Source organism: Vulpes lagopus, chromosome 5, assembly GCF_018345385.1.
Source record: "Vulpes lagopus strain Blue_001 chromosome 5, ASM1834538v1, whole genome shotgun sequence".
Lineage (NCBI taxonomy): Eukaryota > Metazoa > Chordata > Mammalia > Carnivora > Canidae > Vulpes > Vulpes lagopus.
The window spans coordinates 62,214,260-62,237,087 of NC_054828.1; the positions used below are offsets into that span (position 1 = coordinate 62,214,260).

The 22,828-nt window shown below is 51.6% G+C and overlaps 1 protein-coding gene across 1 annotated transcript in view; it reads right to left on the minus strand.

Annotated features, from left to right (window-relative positions):
• Positions 1–296: 296 nt before the first annotated feature.
• RASSF3 (Ras association domain family member 3) overlaps positions 297–22,828 on the minus strand; it is a 68,822-nt gene continuing 46,290 nt past the window's right edge. Inside the window, exons 2-5 of the mRNA XM_041755513.1 lie at positions 11,079–11,186; positions 7,831–8,059; positions 6,058–6,167; positions 297–3,072 (exon numbers count right to left, since the gene is read on the minus strand). Coding sequence (XP_041611447.1) covers positions 2,923–3,072; positions 6,058–6,167; positions 7,831–8,059; positions 11,079–11,186 — 597 coding nt within the window. The 3' untranslated portion in view covers positions 297–2,922. The remainder of the gene's footprint in view (positions 3,073–6,057; positions 6,168–7,830; positions 8,060–11,078; positions 11,187–22,828) is intronic.

A 22,828-nucleotide genomic window follows, 5' to 3' on the forward strand; every position in this document is an offset into this window, starting at 1 on the left:
AAGGCGGGAACGGAGGGCGCAGGGCGAGGCCTTCTCAGGAACCTGCAGGTGCCCTCCCGCCACCAATTCTTAGTTCACCCCGACAGACGGAGACCTCACAATGCAACTGTTCAGGCCGTGTCTGGGGGCAGAGCCACCGCCGGGGATCCCCCCGAGGGGTAAGAAAACAGGAGAGGCAGCATCTGTAGGGTGCGCGGGCCCCCAAGCCCAGGACACCCACCCTCCTTGTCCCACTCCCGTGGCCTCTGTTTACCCGGCACGTTATTATCGTAAATAAAAACACACGAACAAACATCAACGAACAACTTCGACTTTTAATAAATGGAAACAATTTGCCATTCCAGGAACAACTGTAGGGAAGAAAAATCTTCCCTATAAAAATAAACTCATCAAAATTATAAATATACTTTTTTTTTTTTTTTAACTTCTGCGATTTAGATTGCTCCCCTGCAATACTACCCCCCCTTCACTTAGACAACATTCCGGTACCATCACTTATTGAAGAGAAAACAGTATTACAGCAAAGCTTAGTTTAATTTAATATAACAATTTGTACAATGATTTTTTTTAAATTTTTTTTTTTAATTTTTTATTTATTTATGATAGTCACAGAGAGAGAGAGAGAGAGAGGCAGAGACACAGGCAGAGGGAGAAGCAGGCTCCATGCACCGGGAGCCTGATGTGGGATTCGATCCTGGGTCTCCAGGATCGCGCCCTGGGCCAAAGGCAGGCGCCAAACCGCTGCGCCACCCAGGGATCCCTGATTTTTTTTTTAAATCTCTGGCCATCGTGGCCTTTCTTCTTTTATGCATGAAAAATGCTGTTGGAACCAGTGTTTGGCAGAGAACATCAGTATCGAACTATAATGCACTGACAGATTTTTCAATACGGCAAGTTCTCCAAACTGCAACTTGTAGTGCACACGGCAACGAGCGAGGTTCTGGATACTACGGAGGAGGATGCCTATTTTAGACAATCTATTTCAAGTAAAAAAAAAAAAAAAAAAATTTCACAGATAACCATCAGCTACTACTTTAGGTTCTAACAGTGTCTTAATCTGAGAAACAAATGCTTCACAAAATATAAGCTTACTGAGTGGGCAACCGAAAGACCAGCTGGCTGATAACAGTATACGCAAACCCAAGCCACAGTCTGAACAGTAAAACCAGTATAAAAATCATGAAGGCATTCCCTGAACAATAAAGGTAAAGTGTCGGATGACGATGTCACTAAAACCTCATTAATGCACTAAAAAGAAGTTCCATGCAAAATTAAACAAGATGTGCCATACATATTTTATAGCTAGTTCTACTTTATTTTTTTTTTCCAACTCTCCTTAAAATGCTTAGGAAGATATGATTGTCTCAGTAACTCATGTGGCGCCACAGAACCAGGGCTTACACCTGCCTCCACTAGGAGGGGCGGTGTCTGAAAAGTCAGAAGCGCCACCAAGAGGGGAACAGAAATGCAATAAAAGGCACAGTTCACTTAAGAGGCAAAGAAATGAAGCACCTTGGAATTTCAAAAAGAATCCATTAGGTGTCACCAGAGTGTTGACAATTCCTTGGGAATTTATAAAACAAAATATATCTAGACTGAAAAGTAGATTATAAGGCCCCTTTTGAACCACAGCACATCTTTCCCGTTGTTTTCAGATTGCTGCAAAGAAAATGAGGTTATTTACTGTGCTTTAAAGGAAGGCTTCCATTGCACACACCTTTCTTTGGTAGGTAGGAACATGCACTTTTGTTAAAGCATTTCCGCAAAGAACCCCTCTTGTGTGCTCGGCTTTTGGGGGCGGGGAGGGGGCGGGGGAGTCCTCCGTCCCTGGCCACCCTCCTCCTTACAGACCAGGACTCCTGGCAGGAGGATCTGAAGGCCCCGAGTCTGTAACTACATCCTCAGGTAAGCAGAGGGCAGTCTCTGAGGAGGGGGAGGGGGAAAGAGGTGGGGGTGGAGCAGGAAGAGGGGAAAGTGTGAGGAAGAAGGAAAAATAGGGAAAGGAAGGGAGTGACTGTCACACATGGATGCTATGAGCTCTCTACCTCCATCTCCCAGCTAGCAAGAAAACCACCACCACCCCTGCCCCCGGACCCAGAATCCTCTTCAACTCAGAAAACAGCTTGGGGGGGGGGGGGCATCACAGGACAGAAGTTAGCAGGTGATCACTGCCCCCGCCCAGGCCACCCCTCCTCAGGGGGCGGCCCGGCTGCAGGGCTCCCCCTCCATCTGGGCCAACGAGCTCCACCTGCCAGAAGGTTTGAGTCTCCGGTCAGCTGCAGACTTCCCGTTCCTCCTCTGGGTCCAGCTCCTACTTTCTTTGGCTCTGCTCCCACATTTCACTTACCAGCAAATCCAGCTATACTATAGCAAGCTTAACCTCAAAACTATAAGCCTTCGTGTCACCTACATGCACCTGCCCTGTGCACCTGCCCTGCTGAGGCCACCAACCTCCACACTTGCTCTGCACGTTCTCGGTCGAGCTCCTAGTCTCCCTTCACAACCTCCTCAGGGTCCCTGGTCCTGGCCTCTCCACTCCCACGGACCGCATCCCCTGACATCTAAAAACAAGAAGAAAAACATCACCCGGACAGGTAGCTTCAACACGGGACAAGTATTCGGATAGATTCCTTGTGAAGCCTGGAAAAAATCACCTACATATCCTGAAGCTGAACGTCCTCATCACAGAATTAACTAAAACAGAGTAAGGAAATAAAACCCAAAAACAAAAACCCCGGAGTCCCTGCTTCCAAGCAGCCTGGGCGGCTCCGGGCCACACGAGCAGATTCACAGCTTGCCGGGGGTCGGTGCCGCAGAACAACCGAGAAGCTGCCGGGCTGCGGGCCGCCAAGGGGCCCAGGAGACAGCTGCGACCCCCGACGACAGCCCCGCGGCGGCCGCTTCGGGCACAGGCCCCGCGTCCTAGTCGGGCTTCCACACCTCGCCCAGGGCTTCCTCCAGCTTGTGTCTGTAGGCCGCGTAGCGCCGCCGCACGCTCTGCAGCTGCTCGGCTTCCTCCTTGTCCAGGATGCGCAAGAAATTCTGCAGCTCCGGGAGGCTGAAGGCTTCCCACTGCAGGGACACAAGGCGGGGATGGAGGGGGCGGCCTGAGCGCGTACGGGGCGGCCACCCCTCCAGCTCCGGCTCTGCCCCGGGGAGGGCACCCAGGACGGCACCCAGGCCCAGGCCCGGCCCCCAGGAAGGGCACCCAGGATGGCCCCCTGAGAGAGCATGTAGGCCCCAGCCCCAGCCCCCCGGAGGGCACCCACACAGCCCCGGCCCCCGGGACAGCACCCAGGCCAACTCAGGCCTCCCACAGCTCTCCACACCAGCTCTCACTGGGGCCGAAGACAGGCCTCGGGGCCCCAGGTACACTAGACACTTTGGCCTCTGACCTGGCCCCCCTCCACCTGAGCCCAGAAGCAACAGGAGCCACTCCCACCACCCTCTCCCTGCAGCCCCCACAGTCACTGCTGCCTCCCCACCCCCCCATCTCACCAGCTCCTAAGTGGCTCTCCAACTGGCCTGCTTTTCTCTGCTACCTCTGCTGCCCCCTCGGTCACTGCCCTCTTCTCCAGGCCCCAGAAGAACCCGCCGGCCCCATGACCCCGACTCCACTCTTCCATTCCCCAATCTGTTCCTCCAACAGCCAGCCGGACTACTCTCTGGAACACGCAAATCTAGGCATGCCCGGCCCCTGCTACAGTTGTTCGATGGCTTCCCCTGGTTGTTCCTGCTAAGTCTGCAAGACTCTAACCTCTCCGCTCCCCTCTCTCTCACACTATCCTACTCACATTTCCCTCAGTAGCTCTGCCCATGCTCTCCACGCTGCCTGGCGAACTCCTACTCAACCTTCACGTCTCAGCTTAGATGCCACTTCCTCAAAGAAGTCTTCCACGATTTCCTTCCTCCCTCCCTTCCCACCCAGGACGTGGTCTACTAGAAGCCTGCACTGAGCAATGACAGTCCTGATCACAAGAGATTTAAAAATTATGACGATTATTTGCTTAGTATCTCCCTCACCTACACTTTACCCACGCTGCAGATGTGGTGCTTCTCACTATCCGGGCTGAGCCTCTTGCCCGAGTCTCTGACTTGTTTCCCCAATAGCACCGGGTACACAGAAGGCACAAAATAAACACTGTGGGGTTTAAAAATTTTCTTGATTGGGATCCCTGGGTGGCTCAGTGGTTTAGCACTTGCCTTTGGCCCAGGACGCGATCCTGGAGTCCCAGAACCAAGTCCCATGTCAAGCTCCCGGCATGGAGCCTGCTTCTCCCTCTGCCTGTGTCTCTGCCCCCCTCTCTCTCTCTCTATCATAAGTAAGTAAGTAAGTAAGTAAGTAAGTAAGTAAATAAATAAATAAATAAATAAATAAAAATTTTCTTGATTGATCAGTAAAGGTCAAGAAAGGTGCTTGCCATCACTAGGGAAGATTTTGGTTTTTTGTTTGTTTTCCAAACACCACATCCTCCCTGGGACCTCCGCTGAGAATCACTGCCTTAACCAGGAACAATTTTTCTCTCTCTCCTTTTTTAAGATTTATTTATTTATTTGAGAGAGAGAGTGAGTGAGTGAGTATACGCACATGAACAGGGGGAGGTGCAGGGGGCAAGAATCCCAAGCCTGACTACCGCTGAGCAGAGAGCACAGATCCCATCCCATGCCAGGCTTGATCTCACAACCCCAAAACCATGACCCGAGCTGAAACCAAGGCTTGGATGCTCAACTGACTGAGTCACCCAGGCGCCCCGGGAACAACTTCTGATGGGAACTCCCAGGGGCGTGGGGAGGGAAAAGACAGGAGACAGCCTAATACAAATGGGACAGATGCAACAGAAAGAATGAAACCACCAAGTAGGCACAATGGCAGAAGGCTTCCTGGAGAAGAATTCTGACCTGGTTATCAAATAAACATGGAGTAGGAGGAGAGAACTTTCTACTTTCTATTAATTAAAGTAGCAGTCTTCCCAAAACTCCCCAAATCAGGTGGCAACTTACAGATCTAGGACCATAATTTACAAGGCATGTTCACATATATTTTTAATTTGTGACTCAAAACCACCTTTTAAAGTCTTTAGTCCCACTTCACAGATTTCAAACCTGAGGACTGAAAAGAGGAGAAATTCTACCCGACGTCATGCTCCTCAACTAACAAGAGGAACAGTAGGAAGCAGAGGCCCGATTTCCTAGCTCTTACCCTGGAAACTATTCTCACTGCATCACACAATGTTGCACATGGACAATTCATACCATTTCCTGTTCAGACAGCAGACAAGACACCCAGGGCTTACAAGATTGACTCAAGTGTCGCCTTAAAGCTGGCATTTGATCTAGAGAGGGACTGTATGAAGTGTTTTTCTTCCTCCAACTGAACTGGCCTAAATTCAATCCTCCCTGGAGAGAAAATGGCAAATGATGCACATACAAATGTAATTTCTAAATCCCTTTGGCAAAAAAATAAAAATCATTTTGGCAAGAGAAAAAAAAAAGATTCTACAAAGTTTTATGTCCTTCATGGTGGAAAAAAAAAAAAAAAGGCTGCATTTCCTTTTTGTGCATAGGACATTGTACTTTTTGATTACATTTCCTTTCATTTCCCTTCAAACGAAGGAGCCTGGAGAGGTCTGTTAGTAGCAAACATATGGAGAGTATCAACTTTCGTGGTTTAGCTGGATTAGGCTAATTTGGAGGTAGAAGGAGTGAAAAGGGTTCTTCGGGTGGGAGGAAAGTTTCTTACTCGCTCTCTTCCCACTTCTGAGAATTACAAACCAAGACAATAGATATTGTAAAAAACGTACAGACCTAGATATCTGTATTTTGTAGATATATTGTAGGCTAACTTTGGATTCATTTCTGGCAATTCAAAAACACACAGAAAATGGTCCTCTGCAGACCAGCTCTCCCCATCCCAAGAGATACAGACAGACGGCCAGACGTGCGCGCACATTCTCCCTCCTCCTGTTCCCCCTCATCCCCACCCCCCACTGGGAATACAGCAGTAAAACAGAGCCAGCTGCTCTATGTGGTTTAAAGGAAGAACGAACAATCACTTACCTCTCCGATTTCATGTTCACGAAGAACGAAACTCAGTGTGTCTGTCCTGGGCCCAGCTACCAAACGCAGGTAGAGCGGATGTTCCCGGTCTGAGAGCTTGCAGGCATAGACTGCGTAAGGAAGCAAACAGCCCGTTACACAGCATCGCGCCCTTCCCTGGAGCCCACGCCCCGCTCTCCATCCCCTCCTCCCGACCCAGGCCACAGCCCACGACACCCAGCCCCCAGGTCGCCCTCCTCCTCATCTTATCCCCTTGAACGGCCGGCAGTGGAATGAAATCTATGCTATTTACGTTCCAGCTGCACAGTATATGCTGTGCCTTAATTAGAAAGGAAATGATTCTCAGGAGTGAATTCAAACAGGTATTAGTTAGTCCCAAGATGGGCTCAGAACGCATTCTGCTGCTCCATTTAGAAAGCAATACGCTTTACGCAAGCACCTGCAAGCCCTTTAAGAAACAGTAATAAATAGATAGAAAAAAATAGAATAAATAAATAATAAATACATACATACATAAAAACAGTAAAAATATACCGTCCAAAGAACACAAAATCAGAGCAACTCTCTCTGTAGATTAATTTAGAATTATTAGCAGCTGCAAACAAACCAAGCAGTCAGAACGCAAGCTCTGATGGCTTTAGGCACAGCTGTGCGTTGTCTCCTGTGAGAGACAGACACACGCACATGAGGGACCCAGCACCGCCTGCACTGCTGAAAGAAGCTGCCGCCCAGGAGGGCAGTATTTCCACAGGATGCTCCTGCTGTCCGTATGTGCAGCTCAAGTCCAGGTGGGCAGGCAGCGCAGCCGGCAGGACGCGATGCCACCCGAGCTCGTGCACGTTAGTCCGGCGCTCCTGGAGGGAAGGGCCTCAGAGCTGTGGGCTTCCCTGCAGGTGTAAATCCCCTTGCTTGGAGCCTGGGCCTGCGGCTCTTTGCGTGCTGCAGGGCCCAGGCCGCAGTTGGGGCGAAGTGCACGCTCGGCATCCAGCTGCGCTCGTCCCCGGGCAAACGGAGGACACCTCGAGCGTGTCACCCCAGCAGCTCTTCCTCCCACAACAGCCCAGGTAGCTGACTGCCGCACACACAGACACACTCAAAGGAGCCCCTGGTGACCAGCGGACCAGGCCTCCACCGCGGGGGACAGCCGCCGCTCAGCGCCTCTTCCAATGTCAGTTCGCTTAACCGTCTCGGCCTGCCCGCTGAGCGCGGTATGAAGTCAGAGGCCAACGGCAGCCGAGCCTCCTGCATCCCCCGGACGTGCCCCCCGGGGAGCCCGATGCCGCTGCCCAGCCCGGGAGAGAGAACGTGGTTGCCTCTGCACAGCAAGTCTGAGGCCTGCGGGGACGCGCGTGCACCTCCCCATCCTGGAGTCCCCCGGGGCAAGGCCCCAAGCCACTCCCGTGCAGATGCGCATCAAGTGTGGAGTGCGCGCGTGCAACCTCCAAGCACAGAGGCATTCTTTTTTTGTCCTGAAGGGCATTAAAGTTAAGGCTTAAAAAGACTCTAAGCTATGCACCCCCACCCTGTGCACATGTCACAAAACCCGCCGCAAGTACCCATCATGTGTGGACGCCTCGGAGCTCCCTGGAGCCACAACTGCCCGGCTCAAGACTATGGAAGGCCGGGAAACACTGCCAGGGTATGCCCCAGTCACCGTGGCTTCCCGAATCTGTCCCTGGGCTCTGGGATCCACACACCCAGCCGTGTTCCCTCTGCTGAGGAGGACAAAGACCTGAAAGCAGAGGCCACTTCATCCCAGGCCTGGCGGCGTACCTTGGTCTTCCCTATGACAACGCTTATAAAGTGCAAACTTGGCAGGGCTCTCGGTCACGAGAAACTTCTTGAGCAGGGCCTCGATCACTTCCCCGACGGTGTTCGTGCTGCTGATGTGAAGCGTGTTCATGCAGCCGTTGCTGCTGGGAGCGAGCTTTCCAGAAGTCTGGGAGGGGCTGCAGAGCTCCATCTGGACTTTAATGAAGCCAGTGTAAATCCCATTTGAATTCTGAAGCAGGAAGAAAAAGCGCACGTCGGTTGGGCCGCCCATGGCCTTCTAGGGAAGGAGCCTAGCAGGACGGAAGACTAGGAGACCTCTCGATCTGAGCTCCTACAGCCGCAGAGCTTCACTAAAGATCGCCCCTAAGGGCAGGATCTGGGAGGGAGGTCAGCGCCACCCGGCAGCAGGTAGTGCTTCCAGGGACAGACAGACGGACGGACGGGGTCTGCAGGACAGATGCGGCGACAGACGCTTCCTGGTGCTGCGGGGACCACAGAGACTGACGCCTCTGCGGCCACCGGTGGAAGGTGGGGGTGGCCGGAGGGGTTCCCGTCCCCCGGAGCAGGGGCCTGGAGAAGGGGCCAGAGACTCCCAAGGGGCACTCGTGCATGGGGGACACGTCGGGGCAAGCTGCTTAGAGCAAACATCTGCAGCTGGGGGCCAGCTATCACCCAGAAAAGGAAGGTCGCGGGGCGCCTGGCTGGCTCGGTCAGCTAAGCACCTGCCTTAGGCTCAGGTCCCGATCCCGGGGTCCTGGATGGAGCCCCTCATGGCTGGGGGTGGGGGTGTCCTTGCTCAGTGGGGAGCCTGCTTCTCTCTCCCCCTGCTCAGCTCTCTAGAAAAGAAAAGGAAAAAGAAAAGAAGGGGAAAGGGGAAAGAGAAAGAGAAGGTCGCTAGGGTACCTGGAAACAGCCAAGCAGAGCTGGAGGGGACAATATGCAAACAAGCTAGCTCATCCCCCCTTTTTTTTAAGATTTTAATTTTATTTATTTATTCATGAGAGACAGAGACAGACACAGGCAGAGGGCAGGCTCCCTTGGGGAGCCCGATGCGGGACTCGATCCCTGGCCCCCAGGATCACGCCCTGAGCTGAGGCAGGCGCTCAACCGCTGAGCCCACCAGGCACCGCACACAGTGTCATTCCTGGTGGCGATAATGGGTGTCCTAAATCAATTTCACTGAAATGTCCGGGCACAGCATTTGTCCCCTACAGCGTGGGGCACGGGACGATGCATCTCGGGTGCCTCCAGCAGCAAGTGTAAAACAAGTAGAAGCTAGTGTGACCTGGGGATATTCTAAGCCCTTGTCCTTTTTGTCTTGCCCTGGTATTTATACCTCCCTTCTGGATACTATTTTCTGTTTTATTGAGGGATGCTTTTTATACAGGAAAACTGCACATATTTAATATACACGACTTGCTGAGTTTATTAGTATTTGTCCTAAATGATGGTAGACTTACAGTCGCATAGTTGCCAAAAATAGTAACGATGGCCTGGTCTTCACTTTTTCTAAAACCATTTCTAAATACACGTCCAGTGTATTTAGGGGGGGGAAGTATTCTAATGTTTTTTTTTTTTTTTTTTTTTATTTTTTTTTTTTTTAATTTATTTATGATAGTCACAGAGAGAGAAAGAGAGAGAGGCAGAGGGAGAAGCAGGCTCCATGCACCGGGAGCCTGATGTGGGATTCGATCCTGGGTCTCCAGGATCGCGCCCTGGGCCAAAGGCAGGCGCCAAACCGCTGCGCCACCCAGGGATCCCCTTTTTTTTTTTTTTTTTTTATTAAAACAAATCATCAGGTGTCATATAGAAATGGGACAGTTAAACTAAAACCTTAAAATCCTCCTTTTAAGCCCATTTATTTTTCTTCCTTTCCACAAGATCAATTTACAACACTTAAAACTTCTAGGTTTGGGGATCCCTGGGTGGCTCAGTGGTTTAGCACCTGCCTTTGGCCCAGGGTGAGATCCTGGGGTCCTGGGATCCAGTCCCACTTCAGGCTCCCTGCAGGGAGCCTGCTTCTCCCTCTCCCGGTGTCTCTGCCTGTCTCTTTCATGAATACACAAATAAAATCTAAAAAAAAACCAGTCTTCTAGGTTTGTAATGATATGTGATCTTGCGTGTTTTAATCTCCACGGGAGGGGGGGAAGAAGAACCCGTGGCAAGCAGAATAGGTCTCCTTCGATGCAAAATGCATTTGAAACCAGAGGAGCATCACTGCTGGAGTAATGAAGACTAATCTTGGGATCGTGTGTCCGGCTCCCCGCTTTCGGGGGAGTCCCCCTGGGGAGGGATGCTTTCTCACGAGGCTTTATATGTCATGCTCCTCCCCAAAGGCCTGTCTAAGCGAGTCGCCCGGTCCTCTGCTGAACGGTCAGTTCACAGTCAACGGCCTGAGAGGCAGGAGCCCAAGGGCCCCGGGGACGCACCAAGGGCTGGCAGGTGCAGCCAGAGGCCGAGGCAGACGCCAGGCCAGGGGGAGGCCCGGGATACTCGGGCCTCGCTGCGGGCTCTCCGTCCACGGCACTAAGGCCGGGGCCTTCTTCCCCCGCACCCTCACTCCCCACGGGCCTCGGAACAACAGTGGGTAGCAGCTGAGGGTTACCTCTGCCATCTTCCAGGACAACCAGCCCCGAGGAGTCTTAGCTCAACTGTATTCTAATCCAGGGCCATGAAGTCCTCTTGCCGCCACTCGCAAATATATTTGCTCAAGATAAAACTTATCTAAGCCTTACCAGGAGGAGTTACCTCCTGTGTGGTCAACGGGCAACGGCTATACTCAACGCCAAAAATCCTCTGGAGGGGTCACACAACTTTTACAATAAATCTTGCCAGTGTTAACTGATGTAGAGAGAAAGCTACTTGAGAAACAGCTTTAATCTGAGCGCTGCAGAAATACTCCCACGTTACTGTCCCGCGTGCCTTGACCATTAAACTTCTGCAGATGCTGTTCATAGATTTTTTAAGATTTTATTTATTCATGAGAGACAGAGACAGAGAGACAGAGAGAGAGAAAGAGAGAAGCACAGAGATACAGGCAGAGGGAGAAGCAGGCTCCACCCAAGGAGCCCGATGTGGGACTCGATCCCAGGGCCCCAGGATCACGCCCTGGGCCAAAGGTGGCGCTAAACCACTTAGCCACCCGGGCTGCCCCGTTCAGAGATTTTTAAAACATACAGAAGGGAACACCAACGACTGAGGTTTGTCTTTTGACATGTGTCAGCGTAAAGAATACTATGGGCACTTACCAAGGTCATCTTCAACTTGTCTGTGACTGCTAGGTTGTATTTGTGAACTTTCTCTTGGATTTCCTCTTTGCTGAGGTAATTGTGCGTCTCCTTCTCTTTCTCCACATCCTAGAAGAAAAACAGGCCATGCTGCACATGAACAGGCACAGAAAGAGATGCAGATAAGCCAGGATTCTTTTCACATCCCACACAAGGGCTCAGAGCACTTGACCTTGAAATCCACAGACACTAACGCACACGCGCCCCCCCCTTCAACTCTCAGGGTCACGCACCAAATATGGCTTTCATTCCTCAGGCCAAGTCTCCCCGAGGGCTGTAGAGCCAATAAAATTAATCTGTCAGCAGCTAAAAGCAACACTTCCCTCAACGTGGTCCTTTGGTCAGACGTCTTTGCTGAATTTCCCTTCTGCACAAGCACCATTCGCTGCGAGCACCTGCAAGACTGGCTATTTTCATTTGAAACGACATTTAAGGACACCTACCAAAAGCTTCTCTAGCACATTCTACCAACTTTATGGTCTTTACAGGTTCATCCCATTTACAAAGCAAAAAAAGCACAAGTCCCATTACAAAGCAAAAGGGGACCTACCGTCCCCCAGTATGGGACTTAATGACGTGACCTGGCACGAAGCAAGGACCTGGTTAAGGACACCTACCAGAGGGTCATTTCCCTTCCAAACAAATCCTCGTGTCCGGATTTCCCCTAACCACCCATTCTCACCAGCCCCAACCTCTCTCTACACTGCGGGCAGGACGGTATTGGTTGAACCCTCTTACCACTGAAGGATTCGCCAGTGGTGTATGGTCTCAAGAGCTCAACAGGTGTGGGACGTTGTGCAACGGCTAATATGCAGTCACAGGGCCCAAGCTTGTGTGCTGTGACCCCCCGGAGCCAGCTGGACAAGACACCTGGCGTGTACTGCATTTATGTCTCCCACCAACCTAACCAAGACGACATTGTTCCAGTTTCCAAAGGAGATCAAGTCCTAAGTGAATTCACCTGCTAAGAGAAACTTAGCTGTTCCGTGGCACTGATGGAACTTACCTGAAGCCTGGTCCCGAAGCCCACCAACCCTCGGTCACTCCCGTTCCTGAGGTGACATGGCTTGCCGGGGGCCAACCCCACTAGTTAACACACCAAATGCAATTTTTTTAAAAGAGCACTGCTTTATTTATGATAGTCACAGAGAGGGGGGGGCGGGCAGAGACACAGGCAGAGGGAGAAGCAGGCTCCGTGCAGGGAGCCCAATGTGGGACTTGATCCGGGACCCTGGGGTCATGTCCTGGGCCGAGGGCAGGCACTCAATCACTGAGCCACTCAGGTGTCCCTTCAATGACTATTTCTAAAGAAATTCAAAAATATTGCACCTTTCTGCTTGTCTGGCTCTTTCCAATCCACAATTAGCAGGCCACGAGCCATAGCTGAAAAAAATAATGAGGCTTTGTTCCGACATTTATTTTTCAGTCCAGACAGTCCAAAGACTCTTCAAAGCCAATACTAAAAAGTAGACAGTGAGATGGGGCATGAGGGTGTTATGAAAAGTATGCCCAATACCAGCAAGGCCAGGGCTCCGATCCCAAGTCTGTCGCCAACTAATCCCATGCCCTCAGCTCAGTGACCTGAGTCCACTCCCTCATTTCCGTTCAAATAAAGGTACCAGAGTGAATCATCTCAAAAGTGCTTCCTGGCCTAACAGGAGAATTTTGCAGAGATCTGAGGCCGCTCTCACTCATGTGTGACCTGTAGAGCAGGATGGTGCCATTTAAGGAATCAAGGCAACCAAAGGCCCATTATTAAAGATGTATAAAAAAATTTTTTTTAACGTACAAAAACAGGGACGCCTGGGTGGCTTGGCAGTTTAGCATCTGCCCTCTGCCCAGGGCGTGATCCTGGGGTCCTGGATGGAGTCCCACATTGGGCTCCCTGAAAGGAGCCTGCTTCTCCCTCCTCCTGTGTCTCTGCTTCTCTCTGTGCCTCTCTCATAAAAAAAATAAATAAAATCTTAAAAAAAAAAAAAGTATGAAAATAAGGGCACCTGGGTGGCTCAGTCAGTTACACATCCGACTCCTGGTATCGGCTCAGGTCATGATCTCAGGGTCAGGGGATCGAGCATGGAGCCTGCTTGTGATTCTCTCTCACCCTTCTCCCTTTACTCCACCTCCCCGCCCAAAAAAATTTTTAAACAAATAAATAAAAATGAACAAAATAGCTAACTGCACAAATACTGGAGCATATGTCCAGTCTCAAGGCTTGCTGCCTAAATAAGAGATAATCCTAAAAATGAAAAGGAAGGGGGGATCTCTGGGTGGCTCAGGGGTTTAGCACCTGCCTTCCGCGCAGGGCGTGATCCTGGAGACCCGGATCAAGTCCCACATCAGGCTCCCTGCGTGGAGCCTGCTTCTCCCTCTGCCTGTGTCTCTGTCTGTGTGTCTCATGAATAAACAAACTCAAAAAAAAAAAAAAAAAAAGAATGAAGAGGAGGGAGAAGAGTGGTTAAGAGTGAAGAGGCAGGGTCAAGACAATTCAGTAAATTGTTTCTTTGTTTTGTTTTTAAGTTTTTTTTTCTAAAGCAATTTCTACACCCAGTGTGGGCTCAAACTCACAACCCCAAGATCAAGGGCAGTGTGCTCTACTGGCCAAGGAGCCAGCCAGGCATCCCTGGGGAGTTCTTAACTGCAGGTGCTGAGCTCAGCACCCAGGCCTCCCAGGAGCCTGAGGAAGACTGAAGGAGGAAGACTGAAGGAGCGAGCTGGCTGGGAAAGAGAAACTCCCCCTGGATCACCCACCCACGCAGGCGTGAATGAGACACGCTGGTGCCCCAACTCTCCTTCCCTCTCAAAGATCAAAAGGCCAGGAAAGAGGTGACCCAAAGACCTCCTAGAGCCTTTCAAGGCAGACCCCTCTCGTTAAAGGGTCAGCTGGAAAGCAGATCCCAGAGAAGCAGCTGACACCTAAAAGGCTGTGACCCTGATTTTTTTTTTAAATTATGGAGACAGAACTGACATAGGACACTGCACGTGTTTTAGGTGCCCTGCGAAAGGACCGGACGGGCGTATGTACTGCAGCGACTGCCACAAGTAACAGGCATCCTCGCCTCACGCGATTACAATCCTTTTTTTTTTTTTTTTTTAAGATTTGATTTATTTATTCTTGAGATAGAAGGAGAGACAGAGCCAGAGACACAGGCAGAGGGAGAAGCAGGCTCCATGCACCGGGAGCCCGATATGGGATTCGATCCCGGGTCTCCAGGATTGCGCCCTGGGCCAAAGACAGGCGCCAAACCACTGCGCCACCCAGGGATCCCCCGTGATTACAATTCTTTATCCCTGCCATGAGAATGTTCAAGATCCACCGTCTGCTGGGACCCTGCACTGTTCAAGTCCACTGATGTCGCCCAGCACGGCCACAGAGCAACGCCTGCTGCCCTGAGCAAATATTTGCTGAGCTTCTACTGGGCACCAGGCCCTTGCCCAAGCGTGGGGATGTCAGGTACAGCACGTCCACCTGCACGGTGCTTACCATCCAGCACAGTGGAGTACGGGGGGGGGGGGGGGGGGGGGAGGGGAGAAGCTTCTGGAAGCAGGGGAACAGGCACACAAGTCCCAAGCTCAGGCCCTGGAGTGGAGAACACTGGTTTCTTTCAGTGTCAGGACTGAAGGAAGTCTCCAGAGCTGGAGAACTTCCAAATCTTTACCCCTTTAAAAGAGACTGCACCCCCCCACACCAGGAAGAAGCCTCCTGCCCCTCCTCCTGAGTGCACAATGCCTTTGGGAAGCGGCATGCAGCAGCCCAGGAGGCCAGAGCTGGGCACAAGGGTGCAAAGGAGGAGGGGTCTTTAAAAACCTGCATGGGAGCGCAGAAGAGATAAAACAGTACAGACGCTGACCTTGACCTGGGAGGGCAGGAAAGGCCCGGGGCAGCGTCCCTATTGTTGTCCTGGCCACGCCCAGGTGCTCCAGCAGCCACGGGTCCTTTTTTCTTCATGAGAGACACAGAAAGAGAGAGAGAGGCAGAGACACAGGCAGAGGGAGAAGCAGGCTCCACGCAGGGAGCCCTATGTGGGACTTGATCCCAGGTCTCCAGGATCACGCCCTGGGCAGAAGGCGGCGCCAAACTGCTGACCCACTGGGGCTGCATGGGCTGCTCAGGTCCTCTCTTTTCCCAGCTGCTTTGCTTTCCCGGTCTCCCCACTATACCCTCCGGTACACCCATTCTCCCCCCACCCCCCGGCGGCCGGGGGCGGGGGGGGGGGGGCATAAACCCCAGCCTCGCTAGTGTTTGCCTCCAGCAAGCCCGGGGGCCACTCTGGGGTTTGCTGGCTCCCGGGGGTCACAGAGCTGGGCTCCCCCATGGACTTCCCCAGGGCCGCACCCGGCCTGCGTCCCTATCCCCGGGTTAGAGCCACACACGGCCCCAGAACCTACCCCTCCTACAGCCTGGGCCGAGGGTCTGAGGGCTGTTAATGCCCTTCCTGCTAACTCCTCTGTAACTCGAAATTTTAGCTCAACTTACAGGTTTGAGCTAAAGAGCTAACAACAACCAGAAGCTAAACCACTCGGAGGACCCACTGCGCTGCCGCTGCCGCTGCCGCTGCCTGGGATGAGCTAGGTCCTATGCCCTCTCGGCCCCGACCTTGCTGTGTGACCGAAGGCAGGCCTTTCAACCCCTCTGTTCCACCGCCCCTGTACGACGTGCAGGCCAGAGCTGCTACAGCACAGAGAACACCAGGACGCCCAGGGGCTCAGCGGTTTGGCACCTGCCTTTGGCCCAGGGTGCGATCCAGGAGCCCCGGGATCGAGTCCCGTATCGGGCCCCCTCTGCCTACGTCTCTGCCTCTCTCTGGATTTCTCATGAATAAATAAATAAAATCATTTTTTAAAAAAAGAAAAACTAAAGAAAGAAAAAAATATAACACAACTCATTATTCAACAATTCTACTGAGTGCCCCTGGCGCCCGGCTCTGGGCCAAGCGCCTAAAGCTACAGCACAGTCGTTGGGGCTGCGGCCTCTCCCTCCTTTCCGGACTGACAGCCTGATGCTGTTGGTCTTACTTCTGCCCCACCCCCTTGTTTTCTTTAAAATAAAAAAATAAAAAACCATTGACTCTTTAAAAACCACCACTAGCATAGTGTCTCTGACTGGGTGGGGGACAACAGAGGCACAGCACCTGACAACGGACGGACGGACAGACACCAGGTAAAGTGTCACCACCTCTCTGTTGCTGGTCCTACAGCTCTGTGTGGGGCCACTCGGGCTCCTGGCCGGGCTGTGGCTCAGCCCGTGCCAGTGGAAAAGTGTGTATTTACCTGGCCAACAGGTGCTCACTCCAAGTGAGGCGAGATTCCAAATTCACAAATCCCTACTTTGAATGTTACCCTCCAGATGTGGAAACAGGGCAGTCACCTACTGTGGTCCCAAACGGACTGGGATACCCAGGGGCACCAGCCACGGAACAGGTGCCAGTCTTGGGTACAGAATAGAAATCAGGCACCCGGCATCCGACCCGTGCCTGGTCTCGGAGCAATGGGCCCCTGCTGCAAACGGGATGCACAGACAGCTGGAGTGGAATGGAGTCTTGATTAATGACTTTTTTTTTTTTTTTAATTCATGAGAGACACAGAGACAGAGAGAGAGGCAGAGACACAGGCAGAGGGAGAAGCAGGCTCCAGGCAGGGAGCCCGATGTGGGACTCGATCCCGGGACTCCAGGATCAGGCTCTGGGCTGAAGGCGGCACTAAACTGCGGAGCACGGAACCCCATGCGGGGCTCGATCCATCCCCAGACCCCGCGACCATGACCTGAGCTGAAGGCAGATGCTTCCCCCAGAGTCCCCTGGACCCCTTCTCCCATTTTTATTATTTTTAAATAATCTAAATGCAAATACTGATGTGTGGCTTGGGGGACTCAACTGGACAATGTGAATCTTGACTATAACGTGCACGGCTGCCAACGAAGAGCAAGACAGGGAAACCCTAAAGACAGCAATGTAAAATAATAGGTCAACGTAAAAAAGACAACCATTCTGGAGCAAATGGAATTCTATTCCTGAAAAAAGAATAGGAACACTTGTTTCTGGGGTGCTCGGTGCTGCTGTTCTTGACCTTAAAAGTACAGGGTGTAGCTTGCTGCCATGGTCTCAGGGCACCAGTGCGGACAGTCGGCCGGGTGCCACGTCCAGAGGCTCACGCTTATCTTGGGGCACGGCCATGGCACGCAGATTCACTCTGGCCAGTCCAGTTGCTCCCCCTGCCAGTTGGGAATATCTTTTATAAATACTGGCTACAGGGCTGGGGCTGAGGGCTCAGGAACCCATCCTGCCCGACTTCAGCTTGTAGCCTCTGCGCAGCCAGGAAGGACACAGGCCGTTCACATCTCCAACAGCAAGAAAAAGGAAGGGAACGATTCTCCCCCCACTTGGCCTCCCGGTCGGGAGACCTGCATCACTGCTAGCTCAGGGCAGGGAAAGGCAGAGGGAAGAGGAGGGGGGTGGCTGAGGGGACACTGCTCCCCAGGCCAGAAGGCCGCCTTCCTCCTCCTCTGCCTCCGCCCTCAGAGGCCCCAAAGCACGTTAGGATGCTATAGGATCCGGGAAGACCAGCAGGTTAAAACCAACCGGTATCAGCACCCGGCAGGAAACTAAGAAAACAGTCCAGTGCCACTGTTGGAGGTGTGAGCTCATTAATTATGAGCAGATGGAACATTACATAACAACGGACATTTCTCTTATCAATTATTCACCTCGTGAGCAGATTCTGTATCCGTTCAGGGATATTAGTGCACCCGACCCGCACCTGTTGAACTTGACCGCTTTAAACCACCTTTGTCTTAAGGCTACTTGTGAAACAACAAAGAGAACAGCAGAAGGGAGTCTAGGTGGGTATTTTAGAGGACTTTTTTTTTTCTTTCAAAGGGACTTTGAAAACAGAAGCAGGCAGCAACCTTATAAGGATGGAACAGTGTAGTAGGCCTCTCTTGCACGCACGTGTGCCACCTACTGCCTTTCAAGTCTCCCAGCCGCACCCTCCCAGCCTCACCCCTTCCACTTGTCCAAGAGCACTGCGTGCTCGCACCACCCCGCGCCTCCCCTGGGACTCCCCCTTCTCGAGGTCCACCCCACTAGGAAGCTGTCCTACCCACAGGAGCCCCCATTGCTCTATCCCGGGAGCCCCCAGGCAACCCCATCCATGCATCCCGGGCCCTCGGCGGTGGGTGGGCTGCTTGCGGTGCTCCCTCCTGCCTCCAAGGAACCCGACAGCATCTTTGAATCTTGCACTCGGGGATCCTGTCCTGGGACGGGCTCGATGCCCCAAGGCGGCTGCCACACATTCCTTTTCAACCGGAGTCCATCGGGTCCGGAGCCCACATCTACAAGACTGCATTTGCAATCCAACCCCGCTTGTGTACATTCTTATCAATCTGCATGAGGTTTTTTGTTGGCTTCTCAAAACTAAACGGATCTGCAAGGGCACACAAAAGGCCTTTATGACACCAGACAGAAAGTCTTCTATGCTTCTGTTCCCTGTCTGCACCACCGAAGGGGGAGCCCCTGGCCGCCCCCACACGCTTGGGGCAGGAGAGCAAGCACGGGCCCAGGGTGTTAATAAGATTAACTGCAGTTGTGAGCCACCCGAAGCGTCCCATCTGGGCCTCCCATGACCTCACTTCTTAAACCCCCCTGGTTACCAGTCCGCAATACCCTATATGGTTGTACTTTCAAAACCGGGTCGTGTGCCAATCGTCAAACAGCCACTCGTTTGTCTGGAGCCAGAAAACAAACTTGGAGGTGGACCAGTCTCCTCGGAGTGCCCCAGCTGGAGAGCCCAACCTCCAGGCATGCCCGATCGCACTCGGACTCAGAAACCCCAGGCTCAGAGGGGATACACTTTCACAACTGGTTTTAGGGTTCTCAAATTCTGGGTGAGCTCGGTGACAGAGAGAGTATTAGCGGCCTCAGAGATAAGCACATCCAAATCCAGCCACTCAGCTGTGATCATTAGAAGAAGAATGCGGCCCCTGGGGAGTCAGCACCCCCCTGAGGTTTGGGGCAGAATGGGAGACGCAGTGGACTCTTGGGGGTTTCCAAAGAAAGGTGCATCCTCCTCGAAGGACGGCTTCCCTGATTATTAAAACACCATTGGACTATGGTCCCTGTCCTTTTCCGCACTGAGTTCTCTAATATTCTTTTTTTTTAAATTTATTTAAGAAATCTGCACACCTACTGTAGGGCTCAAACTCATGAGCCCAAGACCAAGACCCACACATGCTCTTCTGACTAAGCCAGCCTGGCACCCCAGTTTTCTAATGTTCTATATTATGTACACCACTGCCCTAATCAAGTACCTACAAAGTAAGCCCACTGGGGTATTAGGAAAATTAACTGGAAAAGTAATATAAGGAATCACTGAGAAGCCAGGAAGGAAGTGGGAAAGGCAAAGGCACCACATTGGTAAGTGGTGACACGGTGTCGACCCTAAGTTCTAGATTAAAACAGCTCACTGGGGCAGCCCGGGTGGCGCAGCGATTTGGCGCCGCCTGCCGCCCGGGGCGTGATCCTGGAAACCCGGGATCGAGTCCCACATCAGGCTCCCTGCATGAAGCCTGCTTCTCCCTCTGCCTGTGTCTCTGTCTCTCTGTGTTGCTCGTGAATAAATAAATAAATAAATTTTTAAAAAAATAAAATAAAATAAAACAGTTCACTGCTCAAGGCTCCGATGGTCATCTGGGCACTGCCTTTAGCTAAGAGCAATTAAAACTGTAGCTCCTTGGGATCCCTGGGTGGCGCAGCGGGTTTGGCGCCTGCCTTTGGCCCAGGGCGCGATCCTGGAGACCCAGGATCGAATCCCACATCGGGCTCCCGGTGCATGGAGCCTGCTTCTCCCTCTGCCTATGTCTTTGCCTCTCTTTCTCTCTGTGACTATCATAAATAAATAAAAAATTAAAAAAAAAAAAAAAAAAAAAAAAAACTGTAGCTCCAGAGATGCCTGGGTGGCTCAGTGGTTGAGTGCCTGCCTTCGGCTCAGGGCCTGATCCCGAGGTCCGGGGATTGAGTCCCGTGTCGGCCTCCTGCATGGAGCCTGCTTCTCCCTCTCCCTGTGTCTCTGCCTCTCTCTGTGTGTCTCTCATGAATAAATAAATAAAATCTTTAAAAAAAAAAAAAAAAAAAAACTAGCTCCAGAGCCACAGTCCTAGTTCAGCTTAGCCCAGGGACGCTAAGAGGCTCTTACAAAGGTCAGAGTTTGCCAGTCAGGTCTGTGACCCTCACATCCTTTGATTGGTTATGGAACCTTTGAACCTTGGCTACAAGGGGAGGGAGGTTCCAGAGAAAGGAAATGAGCAGGCTCATTTGGAGGGAAGCCAGACAGGAAGCATGAGGGACCGAAGGCTGCAACAACCAGGGGGAGGCAGGTGGAGCCCATCTGGGAAGCTGCGCAGGCTCCGGGTTGCTCCAGCTCCACCAACAGCAGGAATCTGAAAATCCAGGGCAGAGGCTTCCCAGCAAATAGGAGCCATCACCTAATTTGGATGGAGAATGGAGTGTCTCAAGTAAACCAGAAATGTGGGCGCCTGGGTGGCTCAGCCGGTTAAATGTGTGCCTTTGGCTCAGGTCATGATCCCAGGGTCCTGGGATCCAGCCTCAGGGTCCTGGGATCCAGCCCCAGGTCACGCTCCCTGGCCAACTGGGGAGCTTGCTTCCCAGTCTCCCTCTGCCTGCCCCTCCCACTGCTTGTTCTCTCAAATACATAGTCTTTTTTTTTTTAATTATGTAATTTAAAAAAATTAGAAATGTCTATAGGTCAGCACTCCAAGAAAAATTATCAGCAGCAAGCTTCTCCAAAAGATACCTGGCGATCTTCCTTGCCAATTATAGTCTGGAGTCTAGGTTAACACCCCATAAAAAGATGTGAAAGCAACTGGCACCACGAGAGGAAGGGAGAGAATCGTCAGTCCTTTCAGGCCAGATGTCCGGATGAAGAAAAATTTTAATTAGACAAACTTGAAAGTCTGAAGGGGGCCGCAAGGGTTAAAGCTGCTTTCTATCCCTCCAGTTCCGGTCCACTCCCTCTCCCAGCAGCCTCCCCACCACTCCAGGCTGCTCTTTTGAGTAAGTCTGTTCAGAGCTCTTAAAAGGCTCCACTGAAGTGTTTGAGGACTGGTTCTTCTACACCACAGGCAACTCGGGATGAAGGACAAAGAGAGATCCCCCCATTTTTACAAAAGCTGCCCCAGGTGAGGAGTCACCTTTTGTCTTCCGACCAAGGAGTTAAAAGTACTCTGGAGTCACTAAAAGGTTAGATCAATTCAAATAATGAATCAGGCGAATTATCACCTAAAAAAGCGTTTGACCTAAGCAATCGGTGGAGACACTTTTTTCTACAGAAATCCTCCCCTGCCCTCCTGCTTAGTCGCAGAGGGGGTGAGAAATACAGAAGTCACCAGAAGAGGGGCTGTGATCCTGGGATCCAGTCCCTGCAAGGAGCCTGCTTCTCCCTCTGCCTAGGTCTTTCTTTGCCTCTCTCCATGGGTCTCTCGTGAATAAATAAAATCTTAAAAAAAAAATTTTTTTTTAAGTCACCAGCAGTGTGTCAGGGATACAAGGCTGGCCATAGTCGGAGGCTTGGGTGAATTAGGTGACACCCAGAGATGATCAGAAGGAGAGAAGCTGGGAGAGAGAAGCCCCTGCCAGAAGGATGCCCAAGGGCCTGGTAAACGGCACCCACGCCCGCCCACCCCTAAGCCCAGACCTACTGACTCCCCTCTGAGAGCTGCCCTTAGTGAATCTGATCGCCAAACTCCAGACTCTGTGCCACCCCCTTCACAACCAGACTCTGAAGTCTTCTAATAACCCTATAATTGGGTACGCCACTATTAGCCCTATTTTGCAGATAAGCAAATGGAGGCTTACGAGGACGTGCAGTTAGTGCAGAAACTAGCAAGTAAGGTTCATAGCGGGTCCGTCCGATTCAAAGCCCATGAAGCCAAGAAAGCAGGAGGAGGAAAGAACCAACCATGAACTTTAGATGATGAAAATAAGAGGAGAGACCCTCGGGTCTATGCACTGCTGGCTTCCAAAGGCTGTTCTGATAATACTGTGTCCAACCTAAAATTTGGAAGAGTGAAAACCTAATACAACTAGCAGTTTATTAGAGAGTCATATGGGAGCACCTGGGTAGCTTGGTCAGGTCACCATCAGACTCTTGACCTCAGCTCAACTCTTTTTTTTTTTTTTTTCTAGCTCAACTCTTGATCTCAGGGTCATTAGTTCAAGCCCCTGTGTTGAAAAGAGGAAGAGAGAGAGAGAAACTTAGTAACCTGGCCAGGACCACAGAGAATTAAAACTCAGAAACTGAAAAAAGAAAAAAATCAGAAATTGTTTCCCCGCATTAAGGAAATAGCTAAATAATACTTCCAAATCTCAAGAGGGGCCGTACAGGAGCTGTTAAGGGGAACCCTACAGAAGACTTTTTAATGGGAGGAGAAAAAAAAATTGGAAGAGAACCCATAAGACAAACTACGTGCCTAGCTGGACACCAAGCCCAAAGTGGAGTCACTCATGCTAAGCCCAAGTCCCCAAACTAAGATCAAATACCGAACTTACAGTTGCAGCCTCCCCCCAGGAGTAGAACCTTACACCAGTCGATTTGGAATTACCGGGTCAGCACTAGTGAGGTCATCAGCCTGAGAGATCCCTGCTGTCCCCTGAAGTAAGGTGACCTTGCCACAATCTGCCCCTTTTGCTTTTTCTCTCTCG